Raw genomic sequence first — 21,433 nt, 5'->3', positions numbered from 1 at the left:
ACAAAACTAGAGAGTAGGGTCCCTAGGCCTGGCCGACAATCAGGGCTGATGGGGCCTTCCGGCTGCTGGCCAAGGCCTTCCTTCGTTTCACGCCATCCCCTGGTGGTCAGCGCACATCATAGGGAGCAATCGAACTCCTGGTCTCCCACTCGAACTCCCAAGGGGACACTTTGCATATTAGCCTTTTATATATATACTAGAGCCCCCGTGCATGAAATTCATGCATGGGGTGGGGGTGTCCCTCATTTCATCCTGCACCTTCTCCAATCTGGGACCCCTTGGGAGATGTCCAACTGCTGGCAGTCTGACATCCCTCTCACAATCCAGGACTGCTGGCTCCTACCACTCACCTGACTGCCTGCCTGATTGCCCCCTAACCACTCCCCTGCAGGCTTGATTGCCCACAACTGCTCTCCCCTGCTGGCCATTTGTGGCGGCCATCTTGTGATGACATGAGGGCATCGCGTGAGGGTGCGAGAACCACCTAGGCTTTTATTAATATATATATATATATATCTCCTATCTAATAAAAGAGAAACTTGGTAATTAACCATAACTTCGCTACCCTTCCCATTGGCTAATCAGGGTGATATGCAAATTAACTGCCAACTAAGATGGCAGTTGATTTGCATATATCTGCTGGGAGCGTAGCAGGCCAGGCGGCTGAAGACAAGCTGGGCTGCGGAGGCGGGAGCAAAACAAGCCGGCAGGGTGGTGAGGAAGGTGGGAACAAACAAGCTGGCCCGGTGGCTGAGGGAGGCCGGAACGATCAACCTGGGATGGGTGGCTGAGGGAGGCGGAACGAAACAAGCCGGACATCCCCCGAGGGATCCTAGACTGTGAGAGGGCACTGGCCAGCCTGAGGGACACCCCCCTCCCCGAGTGCACAAGTTGTTGTGCACCGGGCCTCTAATATATATATACATATATATATATATTTTTATTTATTTATTTATTTTTTACCTAAGATGGTAGAGGACCATTGTATTTCCTTATACAACATACTGTAGAAGAGTAAGGATGAAAAAAAGCAAACTGAATTTGGTAAATGTGAATTTGGAGCCATCATAAATACTGTGTTTTAAACCTGGGGCTTTCCTTAACATCTATCTCCTCATAAGTAAAAAAAAATTATAGTGATATTATTATTCTTATATACCCAATTCCAAGAATTTAGGATTGTAGGAGAGAAAAAAAAAATTCCCTTCTACCATTGTAGGTTCTGTGGCTGGTCTAAGAATTAAATTGACATAAAATAGACTTGTTGTGGGCTGTGTGAACAGCACCTGGGGTCTGACTGATGGGGTCCGTCCAAACCTGGGTTAAGCAACCTCGGTACTTGGGTTCTGGTTGGAAAGAATTCAGAGCCAAGACCCCAGACTGTAAGAGAACATTTATTTGGTAAATCACAGAGATAGAAGTAATTCCTAGAACAAATGGGCTTAGGAAACCAATTGTGGAGGTAAAGGAGGAGCCCTTGGAGCTTGGGAGTGAGGAATGGTCACATGCCTGGGGCAGGGAGTGGGAGGGGAAAGAGCAGGGGGTGCTCTCAGGAGGGTCCTCTGTCCTAAAGGATTTAAGTGTTATCTGTAGGGAGGAAAGGTCAGTGGGTCCAAACTGCTTAATCAGCATTACTCAAGGTAAGGAAAAGTCAGCCTGAGGGAAGGGCCCCACCCTACAATGGATTGTGCCTTGTTGTGGGCCTGGGGCTTTCCACCCTGGTGACCTGTACCTGGCCCTTGAAATTTCTCTGCTCTTATCTAACCGCCTACAAACAACAGATTAACAAGAGACAAAATATTTTTAATTACATTCTTTTAAATGCAGGAATTTCACAAAGATTTGAGAAGTGAGACTTCTATACCATCTTGAGGTGAGGAAAGGCTAGGGGTCTGGAGCTTCTGAGGTTGTGGGAGGCAATTCACTGGAAGGTGAGAGGAAGAAATGTTTGGTAAGCAAAGGTGATCCTGTTAAACATGTAAGCCAAGCTGTCCTGAGTTCTGAGGGATTTGATGCTGGCAGGCATTTTTGGATAGTAAAAATCAGAGGCACCGGTGAACGTTTCTTAGGTGTGTGTAAAGAATCTTTCCCCAGAAATACTCTTACATTACCATTGCCAAGCAATGGATGCTGCACTCATACATTTAGCCCTTCTCCTGTAGGACATCATAAGATTGGCATTTTTCTGGACTATGAGTTGGGAGAGGTTTCATTTTATAATTTGAATAACAGGTCATACTTGTATGGGTTCACTGATACATTTACAGAAAAACTTATGCCTTATTTCTCCATTGCATCTTCTTCAGAATCTCTTACAAATAGTATCATCAAAGTCCAATGATGAAAAACATGTAGATTTTGTATGTGCTTACAGTAGTTTCTCCCCTTGTTATTGAAAGGAATTCTTATAATAAAAATTCTGATTCGAGTTTTGATGTTTGAATGTTGAAAGCTTCAAGGACTCACCCTTCTCTTCTCCCTATCCTTACACATGGGAAAGCTGATGAGAAAGTCCAGGTGCTCCATCCTTGGGTGCAGGGGACAAGTTCCAATCAAACAGGCTTCCACCAACAGCTCCCAGTAACTGCCATGAACACCACAAGCTAGTCCCTTTTCCCTGTGCTCTCAGTCATTTTGGGACCTACTCTAATACCCACCGTATTCTCCCCCAAAAACCTTATCATGTGAGTAATAAACTTTTTCATACTCTTCTGTTATGTGGTGAGTCATCATCAGTGTGACCATTTGAAACCAAGTTTGGATGGCTTTACCCTGACTATGCAAGCTGGTCACTACCGTTGGCATTGTGAGCAGGATTTTCCAGATATGAAGCCCCCTCATCTTACTGTGTGGTAACACATCCTGGTTCCCTAGGCAAGGTGTCCTTGTAATTTGTGCTGCATTTGCTGAGTTCCATGGAAGATGTGTTGTAGATTTAACAGTTAAATCAGAATTTTCGATAAGAAACAAATTCTGTTTACTTTATTTTCCATATAATATTTTAGAAATTCTTATTGTCCTGCCTTTGTTTCATGTTTTTTTTTAAAAAAAATATATATTTCTTTATTGATTTCAGAGAGGAAGGGAGAAGGAGAGAGAGATGGAAACATCAATGATGAGAGAGAATCATTGATCGGCTGCCTCCTGCACGCCCCCTACTGGGGATCAAGCCCGCAACCCAGGCATGTGCCCTTGGCCGGAATCGAACCTGGGACCCCTCAGTCCGCAGGCTGATGCTCTATCCACTGAGCCAAGTCGGCTAGGGCTGTTTCATGTTTTATAAAATTTTCATGTATAGGGGTGAGCAAAAGCAGGTTGACAGTAGTGATATAAATAATATAGTAGTTAATAACAATTAATAAAAAATTTGCATACTAACAACTGTAAACCTACTTTTCTTTTAAAATCCTCATCTGATGATATGTGTATTGATATATAGAGAGAGGAATGGACAGAGAAAGTAAAAAACAGGTATGTGAGAGAGAAGCATCAATCTATTGCTTCCCCAATGTGCCATGACTGGGGGTTGAACCTAAAATCTATGTGCCCTGAATGGGAATCCAATCTGCAACCTTTTTGATGTAGGAGATGACCATCCGGCCAGGGCTGTAAACCTACCTTTGGCAATCACTGTATGACCTCCAAAATAACATACTCGTTTTTGACATTTTTTATTTGCCAAACTTTTAGAATATCCTTCCGTTTGGATGCCTGTATGTGTATTGTTTACAATGTTTGGAAATAAAGTTTTACTTTGCATATCTCTGTACTGTTCGTCTATCTCTGTACTTTCATTGAGGTACACGGGAACCCTGCACTGATCACAGTAGCCCTGCTATGCTGTGGTGATCTCAGGTGCTTAGTGTTGTAAAGTGCAGTGTAGGCCAGCAGGCGCTGCTCCATTACCCACCCAGGGATCTAACTCCCTCAGTCATGTGTTGTCACAGCATTGGGTCAGTACAGCTAGAGAAAGAGGGAGCATTGAAGGCCAACACCAGGAAGAGACACACACTTTTCTCTTTTTCCATTTTCTCAAGTAATTGCAAGGCCCTACTTCTCTGCAAGGGGTGAAGAAGAATGCATGTACTGTGAAGGTGAAAGGCTACTGTTTGCCATGATTCCTGAATTAGACATTATTGAAATGTACATTAATGATGAGTGCTAAAATTAAAATTATTTCATTATAAAAAGAAAAATAAATTCTTTCATTACATCTTGTAAATAGATTAACATAGACTTTTACAATAGTTTGACTTGATCGGGCAGCAATTGTACAATAACTTCCCCCCAAAAAGAAGATATTTATTTTCTTTAAATATTTTTATTGATTTTAGAGAGGAAGAGATAGGGAGATAGAAACATCAATGACGGAGATTCATTGATGAGCTGCCTCCTGCAGGCCCCACACTGGGGATTGATCTGTAACCTCTTTCTATATCAATACATTTGGCACTACCATCTTTCATTACAATCGGCTTGTAGTCTCTTGAACAGAATGTGTTAAACCTGTTTGTAATGTAGTTTATTCAGCCAATACCTACCATTGATATTTCCAATGTTTCCATTTTTTTGAAGTTTAAACCTGTGCTGAAGTGAACATCTTTGTAGATATTTATTTTGTTTTTTCTTTCTTTTTAAAATATTTTTTATTATTTGGCCAAGTTGCATGTGTGTCAAAGAACAACATTCAACTAAGTAAATTTTATTATTTTATTTTTATTTTTTAAAATATATTTTATTGAATTTTTATAGAAAGGAAGGGAGAGGGATAGAGAGTTAAGTTAGAAACATCAATGAGAGAGAAACATCAATCAGCTGCCTCCTGCACACCCCCTACTGGGGATGTGCCCACAACCAAGGTACATGCCCTTGACTGAAATTGAACCTGTGACCCTTCAATCTGCAGGCCGACGCTCTATCCACTGAGCCAAACCGGTTAGGGCCAACTAAGTAAATTTTAAAGATCTTATTGACTTTATTCAACGGTTCAATAGGAAGCATCCAATCTTACAGACAGAAAGGAGCTCTGAGAAACTGTAAAAAATGAAAGGCTTCGTAGGCAAAAGGGAGCAAGCAGGAGGTTATAGACAAAAGAACGGGTTGGATATTACAAGGTTACTTTCCTTTGGGGATGGCAAGGGCTCATCAGACAGCTGACCTAACTAGTGCTGATCAGGTGATTCTTGATTGGCTGGTTTAAGATTCAATTTCTGGGAAAGCTGAATTTAATTAAGTCTTAGTTTGATGACATGGGGTTTAGCATAAGAATTTCTTTTGGAGCTTTTTTAAAATTAGTTTTAGAGGAAGTGAGGGAGAGAGAGAGAAACAACCATCAATTGGTTGCCTCCTACATAAGACTCAACTTGGGACCAGGGATCGAACCTCCAACCTGGGTTTGTACCCTGACCAGGAATTGAACCTGCCACCTTTTGGCATAAGCTCCAACCAACTGAGCCACAGTGCCCTGTATTGGGGCCTGTTTTCTTGTGCTTAAGATGTTTTTTTTTAGAATTAGGGCAAAGCAAAGATTTTTCAATTGTTGATAGATAGATCACTGGCTTTCTTTAAAAAAAGGTTTCTAGCCCCGCTGGAATGGCTCAGTGGTTGAGCGTCAACTTATGAACCAGGAACTCACAGTTTGATTCCTGATCAGGGCACATTCCCAGGTTTTGTGCTCAATCCCCAATGGGCAGTGTGCAAGAGGCAGTAGATCAATGATTATCCCTCATCATTGATGTTTCTCTCCCTCACTGAAATCAATAAAAATATATTTAAAAAAAGAAAAATCCCAAGAAACCAACCTGCCCATAGGCTATTGATATAAAAAAGAGTTAAGTTCCTATGGCATCCCATCAACATTTTAACAAAATGACATTGAATGAAATGACATTATTCAAGGACCTACTGTATTTGATTATTAAGTCAATCTTCAGATTTTCTTTCTGTTGTCATTTTTGCTACTCAGCCATGACACAGACAAAATAAGAGAAACAACTGGGCTTACCAGTGGAGTGTGTCATTAGTGGGAGTCTCTCTCTCTCTCTCTCTCTCTCTTTTTAAGGAGTCATCTTTTTAAAAAATATGTATTTTTTATTGATTTCAGAAAGGGAGGGAGAGAAAGATAGAAACAATCAGGAATCATACCATGACCTCCTCATTCATAGGTTGATACTTAAACACTGAGCAACACTGGCCGGGCTTAAATATATTTTTATTGAGTTCAGAGAGAGGAAGGGAGAAACAGAGAGAGAAGCAGCAATGATGAGAGAATCATTGATAGGCTGCCTCTTGACAACCCCTACTGGGGACCAAAATCTGATCTCCTGGTTCATGGGTCTATGCACAGACAATGAGCCACAGCAGTTTGGCAAGGATATACATTTTTTAAGAACATCACCTCTATGCTGTCTCAAAGACACCCTTCTTTTTTACAGCTGCATAATATTTCATTGTGTAAATGTACCACATCTTCTTTTATCCACTCATCTACTTATGGGCTCTTGGGCTATTTCCAGATCTGGGGAAAAAAAAAAAAAGATGGAACTTTTACCCTTTGAGACAGCATGGAGGGACCTGGAGAGTATTATGCTAAGTGAAATAAGCCAGTGAGAGAAAGACAAGTATCACATTATCTCACTTATATGTGGAATCTAACGCACAAAATAAGCAACAAAATAGATCCAGAGATACTGAAACATGTAACAGGCTGACAAATTTCACAGGGTGAGGTGACAGGAAGAGACTACCCAAGAACTTATTGGGTATACACATAACCCACGGACACAGACAGAGGTGTGGTGAAGGGGGAGGGGGCGGGGAGGAGTCTATAACTCTTTTTTATATCAATAGCCTATGGGCAGGTTGGTTTCTTGGGATTTTTCTTTTTTTAAATATATTTTTATTTGCCGGGAGCCGGTCCATCCTTGCTGCTTGACACAGTCGCTGCAGAGAAGAAACGTCTGCACAGCATATGTTTCAAGGGACCTGGCGTATATAGCATACTGTTCTTAATATGTTTTACTCCCCTTAGCGCTATGTGTTTTGACCAAGGTCACCTCTCCGAGAAAGGTTGTTTCCCCAGGTGGGGATTTTCCCCTGAGGTTAGGGAGGGGATACAACCCCTTAATTAAGTGCCAGGCGGGTAGTTAAGCTACATAATCTCTACTCCCTGGAATGGAGATAAGAAACGCCCTAACCTTTGTAATAGAAATTGACAGGATTAAAATCGACTGGTATAAATATAGATGTAACAAGACAATAAACATCAGAACCTCATCAGAACCTCATCATATCCTCATCACATCATCATCAGATCCTAACCAGAACCTAGCCAGAGAACATGGCAAAAGATCCTGGACAGAACCTGGCTACAGAACTTCACTGGAGAACCTAGACAGAACATGGCAAAAGAACCTGGATAGAACCTGGCTAAAGAACCTGGTGACTGAACCTGGCTGGAGAACCTGGAGAACATGGCTGGAGAACCTAGCGAGGGAACATGGCACCAGAACTTGGTTGGAGTTCCTAACCAGAACTTCGCTGGAGATCCTGGAGGGAGAACCTCGCTATGCTGATGAACTGAACCCAGTTTCCATGTCATTCATTCTTCGCCGACTCCGTCCACACCTTTGGGGATCCCTGGACCTGCTGGGGCTGGACCCCAGCATTTATTGATTTCAGTGAGGGAGAGAAACATCAATGATGAGGGATGAGGGGGAGAGGCAAGGCGGGCTGGCAGGGGTTAATGGGGAAAAAAGGGGACATATGTAATATTTTTAACAATAAAGAATTATAAAAAAATAAAGTAAGCATGTAAGGAATAATGTGAAAGATGCTGGGTGTCTAGAGGAGGGTAATCTTTAGCTCAGTGGTTCTCAACCTTCTGGCCCTTTAAATACAGTTCCTCATGTTGTAGTGACCCCCAACCATAAAATTATTTTCGTTGCTACTTCATAACTGTAATTTTGCTGCTGTTATGAATTGTAATGTAAATATCTGAGATGCAGGATGGTCTTAGGCGACCCCTGTGAAAGGGTCGTTCGACCACCAAAGGGGTCGCGACCCACAGGTTGAGAACCACTGCTTTAGCTCTTTGGGATGGATCCAAGGAACCCTGGGGTGTGGAAAAAGGGAACCAAGCCATAATGACCACTTTCTGGATTATGTTTCTAGGAACAACTTACTAAACTATAAAGCTTTAGAGAGCATTATACAAGTGAGAGGCAAAAAAACATACTCCCTACCTAAAGCCAATTTTGTCAATATACCATAAGCCTCTAGATAACTTCAGTACAGAAATTGGTGAAAACAATAATCATTAAAACAGGTAGAGGACGTCTTAATTCATTTATCTTCAAACAAGGTATTACATAATGAAACCAAAGCAAATACTTTTCTTTAAGCCCTCAAAACTTAGATATTGATTTATTTATTTAACATTATTGATATTATTGATGAAATAATTACATATGGTTGCAATTCTTCAACTATGTCTCTGTGCTCCATAACATTCTGGAGAGGTGGTGAAGGCTTTATTAAGAGATCTTAAAACAAACTTTCAGCTATGATAGAAATATTTTAGGGCACTAATAGAAACAGAGTACCCAGACAGACCTTTGAGGAGACTTTAGTGTAGATGTCAGATTCTCAATGAAAACAACTATTACAATGTCACTGAAGTGGTTGACAAAAGTTCAGCTGCTACTTAAAAATCCAGTGAATCATGTTTAACAGTATTATTTTGACAGGACAGTACTTCCCAGTCTCTGGTTTATACAACAATCTCTCAATTTCAGATTCTTAGGGAAGCCCAGCCAGTGTGGCTCAGTGATTGAGTGTCAACCTATGAACCAGGAGGTCAGGATCCCCAGTGTGGGGTTGTGCAGGAGGATTCTCTCTCATCATTGATGTTTCTATCTCTTTCTCCTTCTCCCTTCCTCTCTGAAATCAATAAAAATATATTTTAAAACAAGATTCTTAGGGAAAACTGTTATATATTAGGCACTTGACCAAGACAAAAGAATTTAAGACACAGTCCAAAAGGAGATTACATTTTCATTGGCGAGATTAGGGATAAAAGCATGCAGACCTAAGCAGCATACAATAGACTATAGTGCAGGGGATACTATAGAGAGGTAATAATAAATTAGTAAATGAATAGCACAGATAATGCAAGAAATTTAGGTTAACTAGGTATCCTAGAATGAGAGGGAAATGAGTCCTTACTAGTATTTGGCAAAAGGGAAGCCCAAGAATAGGATTAGGAGACAAAGATAAGGGCTTTTTACTTTGGACAGGGTGGAGTGTGGTGGTAGGGCCATAGGATTATATAGATAATTCAGTAATCTGGGGCATGATCCAGATCTGGGGTGGGTTCCTTGATTTCCAATCTCAGGCATTCAGTGCTGCTCCACAATTTTTAAAATTATTTCATTAAATCCTCACCCAAGTCATAGCCAGTTTGACTCAGTGGATAGAGCGTTGGCCTGCGGACCAAAGGACCCTGGTGTCGACTCTGGTCAAGGGCATGTACCTTGATTGCAGAATACTCCCTGGCAGGGCCTTGCTGTGGCTCCTGCGGGAGGCAACCAATCAATGTGTTTCTCTTACATGGATGTTTCTTTCTGTCTCTCCCTCTTCTACTCTCCCTAAAAATCAATGGAAAAATATCTTCAGCTGGTTCTGCTTCTAGAACCAGAGTCATAGAAGCATCGAATATACTGTTCAACCTAGGAGAGAAGGCTGGGGGTGAGAGGGTAAGAGATCAACCAAAGGACTTTGTTAAGGTAAAAAAAAAACACATTGAAACCTGTAAAGAATTTTTGTGAGTTTATTGGAGCCAAACTGTCAACATATGCCGGGAAGCAGAACCTCAACAAATTGAGATAATGCTCCAGAGAATGGCGGGTTACATCTGTATTTATACATTGCAATCAAAGGAAAGGGATGTAGGTGGGTTACATGAAATCCATTAGTGATAGAGTAGAGAGGCAGGAGAAAGCAAAGCAGGGAAACCCCTGGGATTGGAAAAAAAGTAAAATGATAGATACATACTTAGGTGGGTGCAGGAACAATTAACATAACAATGAAGGAATTTGTGGTATTTGTCCTGGAGCCCAGGTACATTAGGTTGTGCCCCAAGGGGTCCAGAAAAGGGGAAGTTACAAGTTACCCAGACATTTCAAGAGTATGTTATAGATACAAAAAGACAGGTAGGCTCAGTTAAGGTAAAAGTTGACATTGTCAGTGAAGATACTGGCCTAGGAGATAATTACCCACCATAACTGCTTCTAGTTAAAGTTTAATTTCAGACCATTCTTTGTGGTTACTTTAGGTCTGAGTTTGCAAGACCACCATGCAGGGCTTCCCTGAGCTTGTCAGGTTAGCATGTGGCCCCTTCCGTCCACTTGTATGCATGCATATGAGCATAACCAATGGACACAGAGAGTAGTGTCCATTGAGGGTATGTGATGGAGGGTGGGAGTGGCCGGGGAGAGGTCAATGGGGAAAAAAGGAGACTTATGTAATACATTAAACCATAAAGAATTTTAAAAAAGAAAAAAAATTCTCACCCAAGTATATGTTTCCACTAATTTTATTTTATTATTTATTTTTTTAAACACAGTTTTTTTTAAATATATATTTTATTGATTTTTTTTTACAGAGAGGAAGGAAGAGGGATAGAGAGTTGGAAACATAGATCAGCTGCCTCCTGCACACCCCCCACTGGGGATGTGCCTGCAACTAAGGTACATGCTCTTGACCAGAATCGAACCTGGGACCTTTCAGTCCACAGGCCAATGCTCTATCCACTGAGCCAAACCGGTTAGGTCTGTTTCCACTAATTTTAGAGAGAGAGGAAGAAACATCTATGTGAGAAAAAAATGATTGCCTCCCAAACTCTCTGGCACCACTGAGGATCAAACCTGCAAGCTCAGTATGTGCCCTGGTCTGGAATCTAACCCACAACCTTTTGGTGTATGGGACGGCATTCCAACCAACTGCTCCCCACCCCCCCCCCCCACCCCCAGGGCACTGCTCTGCAATTTTTAAAATTCAGTGCCTAGACAGTTTCCTGTTTAGTTTGCCAAAACTCATAGTGCAATTCTGATTACTTCTGTTCTCTTCAAGACTCCTTTGCCTCTGGCTCTTTCTCGGTCAGCAGATGTTCTAGTTTCCACAGCTCTTTCCTTATCTATGGTCGGCAAACTGTGGCTCGCGAGCCACATGCGGCTCTTTGGCCCCTTGAGTGTGGCTCTTCCTAAGTCTTAGAAGTACCCTAATTAAGTTAATAACAATGTACCTAACTATATAGTTTAAGTTTAAAAAATTTGGCTCTCAAAAGAAATTTCAATCGTTGTACTGTTGATATTTCGCTCTGTTGACTAATGAGTTTGCTGACCACTGCCTTAGCTAATGTCCATGCAGCCTTCCAGGCTCAGGTGGGGCAATTCCCATGGGTAGCCTTCCTGGGCAGCCAAGCATCTGGATCATGCCACCCCGCCCAGTCTTCCCAAGCATTTGGTGCTGACCTCCTCCCGCATACTATCCTGTGATGGTCTCTTACTTATGTCTTTCCCAGTAGACTTTCTGAGATCCACTGTGTCCCCACTTCCTATGTCTTTGTAATGCCAGTACCCATGGTCGACACTCAGCGAACATGTGATAAATGAACGAATGTTCCAAACCTGTCCTTGCAGTGTTCCCTCACTCAGTGATGGTATCCTCATAATCAGGAGAGATTATCGGGAGCTGTAGGGACAACCAGCAGTAAGTGCTGTGGTGAAGGGCAGGCTCCTAAGACAAACTGCCTGGGTTCAAATGTAAGTTCTACTGCTTCCCAGCTATGGACAAGCTACTTCATCCCTCTGTGCCTCAGTTCCCTCATCGTTAAAAGGAGAATAATTATAGCACCTGCTTCAAAGCTTTGTTGGGAAGATTAAATAAGTAACTACACATAAAAGTCCTTAGAACACTGCTAGGTGCAGAGTAAGCAAACAATAAATATTAGCCAATATTGTCGCTAATTCTTCCTTTTCCCTTGTTTCCTATAGTAATATTCATTACCATATAATATTCATTATATAATATGCATTACTGTATATTACAATATTCATTACCATTTTAACTCCTGAAACTGTTCTTTTCTTTCTATTTTCACTATCTCAGTCAAGGCTCTCATCATTTTTCTTGGCCTTTGCTAATACCTTCCCTTCTGTAGACCTTCACAACCCTCCCTCACTGCAGTCAAAGTTCTTCCAAAAGGAACATTCATATTTCTCTCCCTCAAACTCTCCCCATTATCCTCATGACAAAGTCCAACTTTGGACTGTGTGCTTTACAATCCATTCCCAAGTTATTTTCCAGGATTTGCCTCTCACCATCTCCCGCCCTCTCTCCTGATTCTAGCTGCTCATTGTTCCCATTTCTCATGGGTACTCCTTCAATCCCTGTGTCTCCAAGTAGTTTTTCCCACCTTTCAAATAATTGCCTCCCCCCCCCCCTCCACCACCACCAAAAAAAAAAACAAAAAACACTTGTCTCAGCTAAAATGCTGTCTTCTCTGGGGCCTCAATGCTGTTCCTATTGCCCTCTTCACCTGACATTGTAGTTTTCATCTCTACAAGTTTGACTGGGTCTATTTTATACCTTCCATGTGTCTTTTAACCTTTGGAACACATAGAAAACAGTTATAATAATTTTTAACGTCCCTGTTTGTTATTTCTAGCATGACATTTCTGAATCAGCTTCAATGGACTCATACATATCTCTTTCATAGCTTACTATAGGCCCAGTGCACAAAATTCATAGCGGGGGCGGGGGGGCGGGGGGGGGGCTTCCCTCAGTCTGGCCTGCACCCTCTCCAATCCGGGACCCCTTGGGGGATGTCCAACTGCCGGTTTAGGCCTGATCCCTGTGCCTAAACTGGCAGTCAGACATCCCTCTAGCAATCTGGAACCACTGGCTCCTAACCGCTCACCTGCCTGCCTGCCTGCCTGATCGCCCCTAACCTCTCTGCCTGCCTGCCTGCCTGATCGCCCCTAACCTCTCTGCCTGACTGCCTGATCGCCCGTAACTGCTCTCCCCTGCTGGCCTGATCGCCCCTAACCACCTCTGCCTTGGCCCCCACCACTGTGGGTTTGTCTGGAAGGATGTCCAGTCTAATTAGTATATTATCCTTTTATTAGTATAGATGATACTAAGCACAAGTCATCAAAGTTTTTGGAATAGGTATGCTTCATAAGACAGAACTCTGTATTGTATTATGTTTTTTGTAACTTTAGCACCAGATATACAGCAAGGGCTTAATGTGTGTGTGGAACGAATAAAATATAGCCCAACTTCTTGAACAGCTGGGACCTGGGAGCTTAACTAAGCTAGCATTGAGACCTTAACTGTAAAAGAAGAATCTAAAGTAAGTCCTCACTTAACATTGTTCATTGGTTTTGTAACTTGAAGTAAAATGCCATATAAGTAAACCAATTTTATCATAGGCTAATTGATATCCACCAGAGTTAAATTTCTAAGACATCTCATCAATGTTATTTGAGGAACTGCTGTACGTTATTGTCCAGTGGATCCGATAGGATATATAGTAAAACCATACAAATAGCACCCCATCATTCTCTAATTCACATCTGCAAGTGAAAGGCGATGGGAAGATGCCTTCTGAATACAAATAATTTCTTCATTTTCCCTATTAATAACTACATTCCTACCTGTAGAAGATACCTCTTGTTTCTGCCCATGCCGTATCTCTTCTCTCTTCTTTTGTGACAACAACTCTATTTTCTTTGGGGACTCACCATCTACCTTTACATCAAGTCTCAATGGGAACATCTTTCAACACTCTTCACCCTCCTCTGGCCTAGGGGTGGTCATGAAACTAAAGAGATCTGGGCAATTCAACTCTGCGAGCAGCAAAGCCAAAGGAGACCCTGGTTAAGGCAGATTCATTCCAGGGCAGACCCTGACAGGACTTGAGCTGCCCTTGTTGGGTCCTTTCAGAGGCCTAGGTGTTCATCTGCCCTATTTTAGAGAAATGCCTTCCTTCCTTAAGTTAGCCAAAGTCGGTTTCACTGCTTGCAAACAATTAACCTCAACTAAAAAGCCTTTGCCTTTTTGAAGTCATTGAAGTGTCTGGGCCTATACATGGCAGATCATTTTTAGCTTTTTACTGAATGGTAGAATTCATATCCACAAAATACCAAAGCAGGCAACTTGCTCAGATTGAAAGTGACCTAGCTATGTAATTGTTGATGAAACAGATTTCTGGGATTGTACTCATTCGAAAGCTAAAAGCTACACAGATCCAAGAACCCTGGGGTAGCTTAGCATCAGCCAAGAAGCATTTACTGCACGCATTTTTCTAAGTCTCTCAATTTACTTAGATATTCATTTTATTTCCATACATTGTCAGTTCATGCATCCCACCCTTAGAAATATACAATCAAATTGTCTTTAAATATATGAGTCTTAAATCTACTTCCAGGTAGAAAAGGAGGAATTTTCAGTCTTATTAGAAATTGTTCAGTCTTTATTTAGTCAAGATAATTTAACTATGGTTGCTATTTACCAAAGAACCTAAGCTCTCTTACCATGGACCTGGTGGACCTCATTCAGTGGTAAGATCACAGTAATGTTTCTATTAATCTATTAATCCAAATTAGTGCTTTAATGTAACTCTCAACCTTGTATTTTCCAAGGTCACTAATTTTATTTTGTGCCCATAGGGTAACTCAGTTAATTCTAAGCACAAATATCTTTCCCCTGAAAATATTGTAATATCCTTAAGAAAAGATCTTTTGCAATTACGCTATCACTCCGTACACTGTAAAAGAGGGCACTGGGGTGTTTTGTTTTGTTTTTTAGTAATCTGGTTTGGATCCGTCTAAGAAAGGAGACTCAACAATCCTTTCATTCCTACCAAGCCTGCCTAAATTCAAAACAGCCCATTGTTTTTCTCCAAGGTTTCCTGGTGATGATGGCCACAGGTCTGATTGTTGTAGCCGCTCAGGGTCGGTTTCACAGCCCTTCAGAGCCAAGACAAGGAACCCCCAAGGAGGGGAAATTCGCCACATGCGCCCCAGGGGGATGAGCAGAGCCCAGCGGCTGGGTGCCCAGGAGCGCAAGGAGCCAGGGCGGTCAGGCCAGGCGCGCGCAGGGGAAGCTCTCAGTTCTCGGAGCAGATGCGCCAGCACGTGGGCTGGGCACCCCCCTAGGAACAGGCACCCGCGCAGCCATCGCCCAGCAGTACACCCGGGCGAGGACCCTGGGAAATAAGCCGGCGTGTCGTGGACCCCATCCCGCCGTGGTGCCTCCTCTTACAACCCCGCGCACCCGGCCAGCCCCGCGCAGGAAGCACCGCCTCATGCCGCTGCGGGTGAGGGTGGCTTCCCCGCGCAGTCTCCGCCCAGCGCATTCGGGACCAGCCGAATTCCCACTTTTGCGCGCTCACATTCTCCAGCCTGGCCCCCACCGCGATTTCTGGACCAAAGCCACAGCCAGCTTGACCTCTCCACCGGTTCCCAGGGACCTCATTCATCCGGTTGTATTTAGACATTAGTCTCAATGTCTCGTTTTCTAATTAATCATCAAAATTTCAAAATAATAGAGCTTTACATTGCAACCAAATAACAAATGTTTTAAGGCTTATTTTACTTGAATGAAATGTCTTCTTTATTGGGGGAAATTACCCAACAATTGCTATAGGATTAACTCAAACTATTATAAATATCTTCGTTAAGCTATTTACAAGTTTTTGTCGTTTTTTTTTAAAAAAATATATTCTTACTGATTTCAGAGAGGAAGAGAGAGGCAGAAACATCAATGATGGGAGAATCATGGATCTGCTGCTTCCTGCAGGTCCCTACTGGGGATGGAGCCCGCACCAGGACTTGAACGTGACCTTCTGGTTCATAGATTCACCCTCAACCACTGAGCCATGGCGGCAGGGCCTATTTACATGTTTTAATGACTTTCCATTCTCGCACTCATCAGTAATGTACATTTCACTAATGTCTAATTGGATTCGGGAATAATGGCAAGCAGTAGCTTTTCACCTCACAGTACATGCATTTTTCTTCACCCCTTGCAGCGAAGTAGGGCCTTGCAATGACTTTTAGAAAATGGAAAAAGAGAAAAGTGTGTGTCTCTTTCTGGTGTTGGCCTTCAATGCTCAGCGTGGCCCTTCAGTGCTCCCTCTTTCTCTAGCTGTACTGACCCAGTGCTGTGACAACACATGACTGAGGGAGTTAGATCCCTGGGTGGGTAATGGAGCAGCGCCTGCTGGCCTACACTGCACTTTATAACACTAAGCACCTGAGATCACCACAGCATAGCAGGGCTACACTGATCAGTGCAATGGTCCCTTATACCTCAATGAAAGCTCTGCTGAGCATCTTTTTTTTCTTTATTAATTAAGGTACTACATATGTGTCCTTATCCCCCCATTGTTCCCCGATCCCCCCCCCCCCAACTTATGCCCTCACCCCCCTGTTGTCTGTGTCCATTGGTTAGGCTTATATGCATGCATACAAGTCCTTTGGTTGATCTCCCCCCTTACCCCCCCCATCCCCTCCCTTCCCTCTGATGTTTAATGGTCTGATCAATGCTTCTTTCTGCTGAGCATCTTTTCAAGTTATGGAGACAAATAGTCAGAGATATGCAAACTAAAACTTTATTTCCAAACATTATTAACAATACACATACAGGCATATAAACAGAAGTGTGTTCTAAAAGGTTGTAAATTTCACATAATGTAAAAAAAAAATGAGTACGTTACCTTTGGAGGACATACTGAGATTGTCAAAGGTATGTTTACAGCCTTGGCCAGGTGGCTCAGTTTGTTGGAATGTGGTCTTCTCCACCAAAAAGGCTGCAGATTCCATTCCCACTCAGGGCAAATAAGTTTTAGGTTTAGCCCCCCTTCAGGGCACATAAAGGAAACAACTGATTGATGCTTCTCTCTCACATAGAGGTTTCTCTCTCTCTTCCTTTCTGTGTCTCTATATCAATAAACATATCAGTTGAGGATTTAATTTATTTTATAAATATTTTTAAATATAATTTTTATTGGTTTTAGAGAGGAAGGGAGAGTGAGATAGAAACATCAATAATGAAAATCATTGATCTGCTGCCTCCTACACATCCCCTACTGGGGATTGAGCCTGCAACTCCAGGCATGTACCCTTGACTGGAATTGAACCCAGGACCTTTCAGTCTACAGGCCAATGCTCTATCCACTGAACCAAACAGGCTAGGTCTCAAGTGAGGATTTTAAACAAAATGTATTTACAGTTGATAATACACAAAAGTTTATTCTTATATTATTTGTTATTTATTACAGTACATATTTGTATCACTACTGTCAACCTGCTTTTGCTCAGCCCTGTACATGAACATTTTATAAAACATGAGACAACAGCAAGACAATTAGGATTCCAAAAAATTATATGAAAAATAATAACAAGCAAAATGAGTTTCTCTTTAAAAATATATAGTCAGTGGATCTTAGAATAGGAACCAAAATGATTGAGAGCACAGGGAAAAGGGACTAGCTTGTGGTGTTCGTGTTGGTTACTGGGTGCTATCGGTGGGAGCCTGCTGACACTGATGGAAACTTGCTTGTTTGGAACTTCCCCCCTGCACCCAAGGATGGAGCACCTGGACTTTCTCATTAGCTTTCCCAGGTGTAAGGTCAGGGAGGAGAGAAGGGTGAGTCCTTGAAGTTTTCAACATTCAAACATCAAAACCAGAATCAGGATCTTTATTATAAGTATTTTTTTTTCAATAACAAGGGAAGGAAAAAAGCACATACAAAAATCCATCCGAATTGTTATCACTTGCCTCAGACGATATAGATTATAAGGGATGCTGAAGAAGATGCAATGGAAAAATAAGGCATAAGTTTTTCTGTAAATGTATCAGTGATTCCATGCAAGTATGACCTGTTATTCAAATTATAAAATGAAACCTCTCCCAACTCATAGTCCAGGAAAATGCCAATCTTCGGTTGTTCTATGGGAGAAGAGTCACTTGTAGGAATCCAGAACGAAAATTGCCAGCATCCATTTCTTGCTGATGGCGGTATGTCAGTATTTCTGGGGAAAGATTCCTTACATACACCTAAAAAACACTCACCTGTGCCTGTTACTTCTACCGCCCAAAAATGCCTGCCAGCATCAAATCCCTCAGAACTCAGGACAGCTGGGTAAGAAGTAAGATCCTGGGGATTAGGAAAACCATTTGGTGTCCTGTATGTCACACTTCTTTTATCTCTTGACATAATGAAGTTTGGATGGGCAGTTTCAGGATCCAGTGTCAAACATGCCTGAAACATTCGGAACATTTTATGCAGGCCCAAGTAATGTGGGGGGAGATTGTAAGTCTCCGTCCTTAAATCACATGAAAGCACTGCTGGGGTCTCTTGGTTTCCATACCCGTTGTGAATGCTTTCAATACCTGTGAGTAAACCCTCATCTGTCTGCAAACACTTCTCTTCTATTTTACTTAACAGACTGCTTAACCTGAACCTATGGTATGAAATTTGCCTTCCGTTTTCAATTAGTTTTTCTTCAACATCCTTCTCTTCTATAAGTAGATTGTTATCAATTTCATTTTGCTGGATTGCTAAGAAACACTTAATTTCTTTACATTCATTGTCCAACTCCTCCCTCCATTTTTCTATCTTTCTCTTCACTTCCCAAGTATTTTCAACTTCGTTTTTATATAACATTTCTACATTTTCAAGATGACTAGCCTTGGCCTCAATGTTCCTTTTGAGCATGCCCCTGTGACTAGCTGCTGCTTCCTCAATGGGGATCAGGGGCTGATCCTGGTGGTCGGATGACACCCTGCACTGGGCACACAGCAGCTCCAGGTCCTTTTCACAAAACAGGGTCAGAACCTCACGGTGCTTCTTACACAGGGGTTCCTCTTGCCTTTTCCTCTTTCCCCTCATGCTGGGAATCTGCTTAACAGTCTCAGTCATGTGATATAGTTGGATATTCTTCATCAAGCTCCTGTCACGGCAGTGGTGGAGGCAGACAGGGCAGGGAAAGGTGTCCTGTAGACCTTCCCAGCGCTGGTGGATGCAGGAGGAACAGAAGTTGTGCCCACACTCAGTGGTCACTGGGTCTCTCAGGTAATCCAGGCAGATGGGACAGCTGGCCTCTGCTTGGAGCTTGGCCAGGGAAGCTGCAAAGGCCATGGTGCAGTGAAGGTGTCTATCAGAAGAGACTCCCTTCAGTCAGTGTGATCCTCCAGGAGCAAGGAGAAGTGAGAAGCTGAGGTTGGCTCAGGTCTACCTGTCTGTGGAAGTCACTAAGAGCTTCCGAGCAGAGTTCCAGTGGGCAGCTGACGTCCGTCTTCTGTCACCTACTCCTTCTGTATTTAATGTCGCATCGCCAAATGAAAATCAGCTGTGGATTCTGGTCAAAAACCCAGCACCATCCAAGTCATAAGTGATTTCTGTAGATTAAAAGATATCACCATTTAAAAGTTCAACCAGCATTAACCCTTCCCTCCCTGTATGAACAATATGTCAGGTAGTCCAAATCATTTATTATGACAATACTTAAGGAGTTAGAAGTAAAGTCTATTTTGCAACTTAAAAGGAATTAATCAATTCAGGCAAATTGATCATAGGCCTCAATCTGAGAAGGCAGGAGAGGGGGGAAAGAGATCAACCAGTGAACTCATATGTATATATACATAACCCATAGACACTGACAGTGAGTGTCAAAGGCTTGAAGGGGAGAAGGGTGGAAAGGGCAATGGGGAAAAAAGGTGACATATGTAATACTTTCAACAATAATGATTTATTTTTTAAAAAAGGAATCATGTGCTGTGGGGAAGACAGAAGGATTTGTACATCCAGGAGCAAGGTTCTGCCTACCTACGGCTGCTTCTGTGTGGAGACCTCAGGTAAAGCACCATCACCATGTCTGACCAGGAGGTAAAACCAACAACTGAAGATTTGGGGAATAAGAAGGAAGGAGAATACAAAGTCATTGAACAGGGCAGCAGTGAGTTTCACTTCAAAGTGAAAATGACAACACATCTCAAGAAACCCAAAGAATCATGCTAAGATGGGGAGTTCCATGAACTGGCTCAGGTTTCTCTTGGCGGGTCAGAGAATTGCTGATAATCACAATCCAAGAGAACTGGAAATGGAGAAGGAAGATGTGAGTGAAGTTTATCAGGAACAACAGAGGGTCATTCAATGATTTAGATATTCTTTTTCTTCTCTCCCCTCAATCCTTTCTTATTTTTAAAAATAGTTCTTTTTTAATGTGGCCTTCACAATGGAATTGAAATGTAATCACACATCCCCCCATCTCTTTAAAACCTGTGGTAATTTGAATTCTAGTGCCCATTATTCATTATTGTTGGTTTTCACTGTGCTAAGTTTTGGTGATCAAGCCTCAACCTCCTTCATATCGCCCTCTCCTTTTGAAATATTATGTGTGTGCACAGGGAGGCCACCCCTTTCGGGACTGTGCATTTTGAGGCTTGTGATAAATGAGGTGGACCAATGCAAGTGTTCATAATACTTCTAATTGGCCCGGAAGTTCTAGCATGTAATTGCTTCACTCCTGGACTATGACTTTCAGTGGGAGGTGGGAGTTTTTCAGTGAACTGAACTGTGGAATTATGACCTTTCATCAGCTTGAAGCTACTTTTAAATCTGAAGGTCTGGACCAAAAGAAGAGGAATATCAGGTTGGAGTCAAGATGACAATAAGGTGAGAGTAAAGACTAACACCAAAGATGGCTTCACTAAAGAGAAAGTATTTTTTTTTAAAGAACAGATTTTAAAAAATATTTTTATATTTTTATTGATTTCAGAGAGGAAGGAAGAGGGAGAGAGAGATAGAAAGATCCATGATGAGAGAGAATCATGGATTGGCTGCCTCCTGCAAGTTCCCCAATGGGGATCGAGCCCACAACCTGGGCATGTGTCCTTGACTGGAATCGAACTGGGACCTTTTGGTTCGCAGGCTGATGCTCTATGCACTGAGCCAAACTGGCCAGGGCAGAGAAAGCATTTTTTTTTAAAATATATCTTATTGATTTTTTACAGAGAGGAAGGGAGAGGAATACAGAGTTTAAAACATTGGATAAGAGAGAAACATCAATCAGCTGCCTCCTGCACACCCCCTACCGGGGATGTGCCCACGACCAAGGTACATGCCCTTGACCGGAATCGAACCTGGGACCTTTCAGTCTGCAGGCCGATACTCTATCCACTGAGCCAAACCAGTTAGGGCAGAGAAAGCATTTTAAGAGTAAAGAAAAATCTTGTCAGAGATCCCAGAAGAGTTTTAATTTTCATTAGCATTTCATAAATGTACTCATGCAAAAGTTTGTGCAACAGAACACTGCTCTTTTTTATTTTATTTGTATTTTGTGTCCTGGGATATGGGTTTTAA

At 42.2% G+C, this 21,433-nt stretch overlaps 1 protein-coding gene and 1 pseudogene across 1 annotated transcript; one reads left to right on the top strand and one right to left on the bottom strand.

Moving 5' to 3' along the window:
• Positions 1-17,848: 17,848 nt before the first annotated feature.
• Positions 17,849-19,210, bottom strand: LOC102438857 (tripartite motif-containing protein 60-like). The gene is made up of 2 exons (XM_006081995.1): positions 18,142-19,210; positions 17,849-18,018 (listed from the first exon to the last, which is right to left on the bottom strand). Exons 1-2 carry the CDS (start codon positions 19,208-19,210, stop codon positions 17,849-17,851), a joined length of 1,239 nt encoding a protein of 412 aa, XP_006082057.1.
• Positions 19,211-19,942: 732 nt separating this feature from the next.
• Positions 19,943-20,228, top strand: LOC102438557 (annotated as a pseudogene).
• Positions 20,229-21,433: the final 1,205 nt, after the last annotated feature.

This window comes from Myotis lucifugus, unplaced genomic scaffold (genome assembly GCF_000147115.1).
Source record: "Myotis lucifugus unplaced genomic scaffold, Myoluc2.0 scaffold_1, whole genome shotgun sequence".
NCBI classification, from domain to species: Eukaryota; Metazoa; Chordata; class Mammalia; order Chiroptera; family Vespertilionidae; genus Myotis; species Myotis lucifugus.
The sequence above is the reverse complement of the archived record's forward strand: the minus strand, read 5'-3'. Positions and strand labels throughout refer to the sequence as shown.

What these genes read in the sequence shown, in the direction of transcription:
- LOC102438857 (XM_006081995.1), bottom strand. Translation starts at nt 19,210, where the DNA reads ATGGCCTTTGCAGCTTCCCTGGCCAAGCTCCAAGCAGAGGCCAGCTGT. An exon ending in GGTAGAAGTAACAGGCACAG is followed by an intron (nt 18,019 to 18,141) that starts GTGAGTGTTTTT and finishes CTTCTCCCATAG; the next exon opens with AACAACCGAAGATTGGCATT.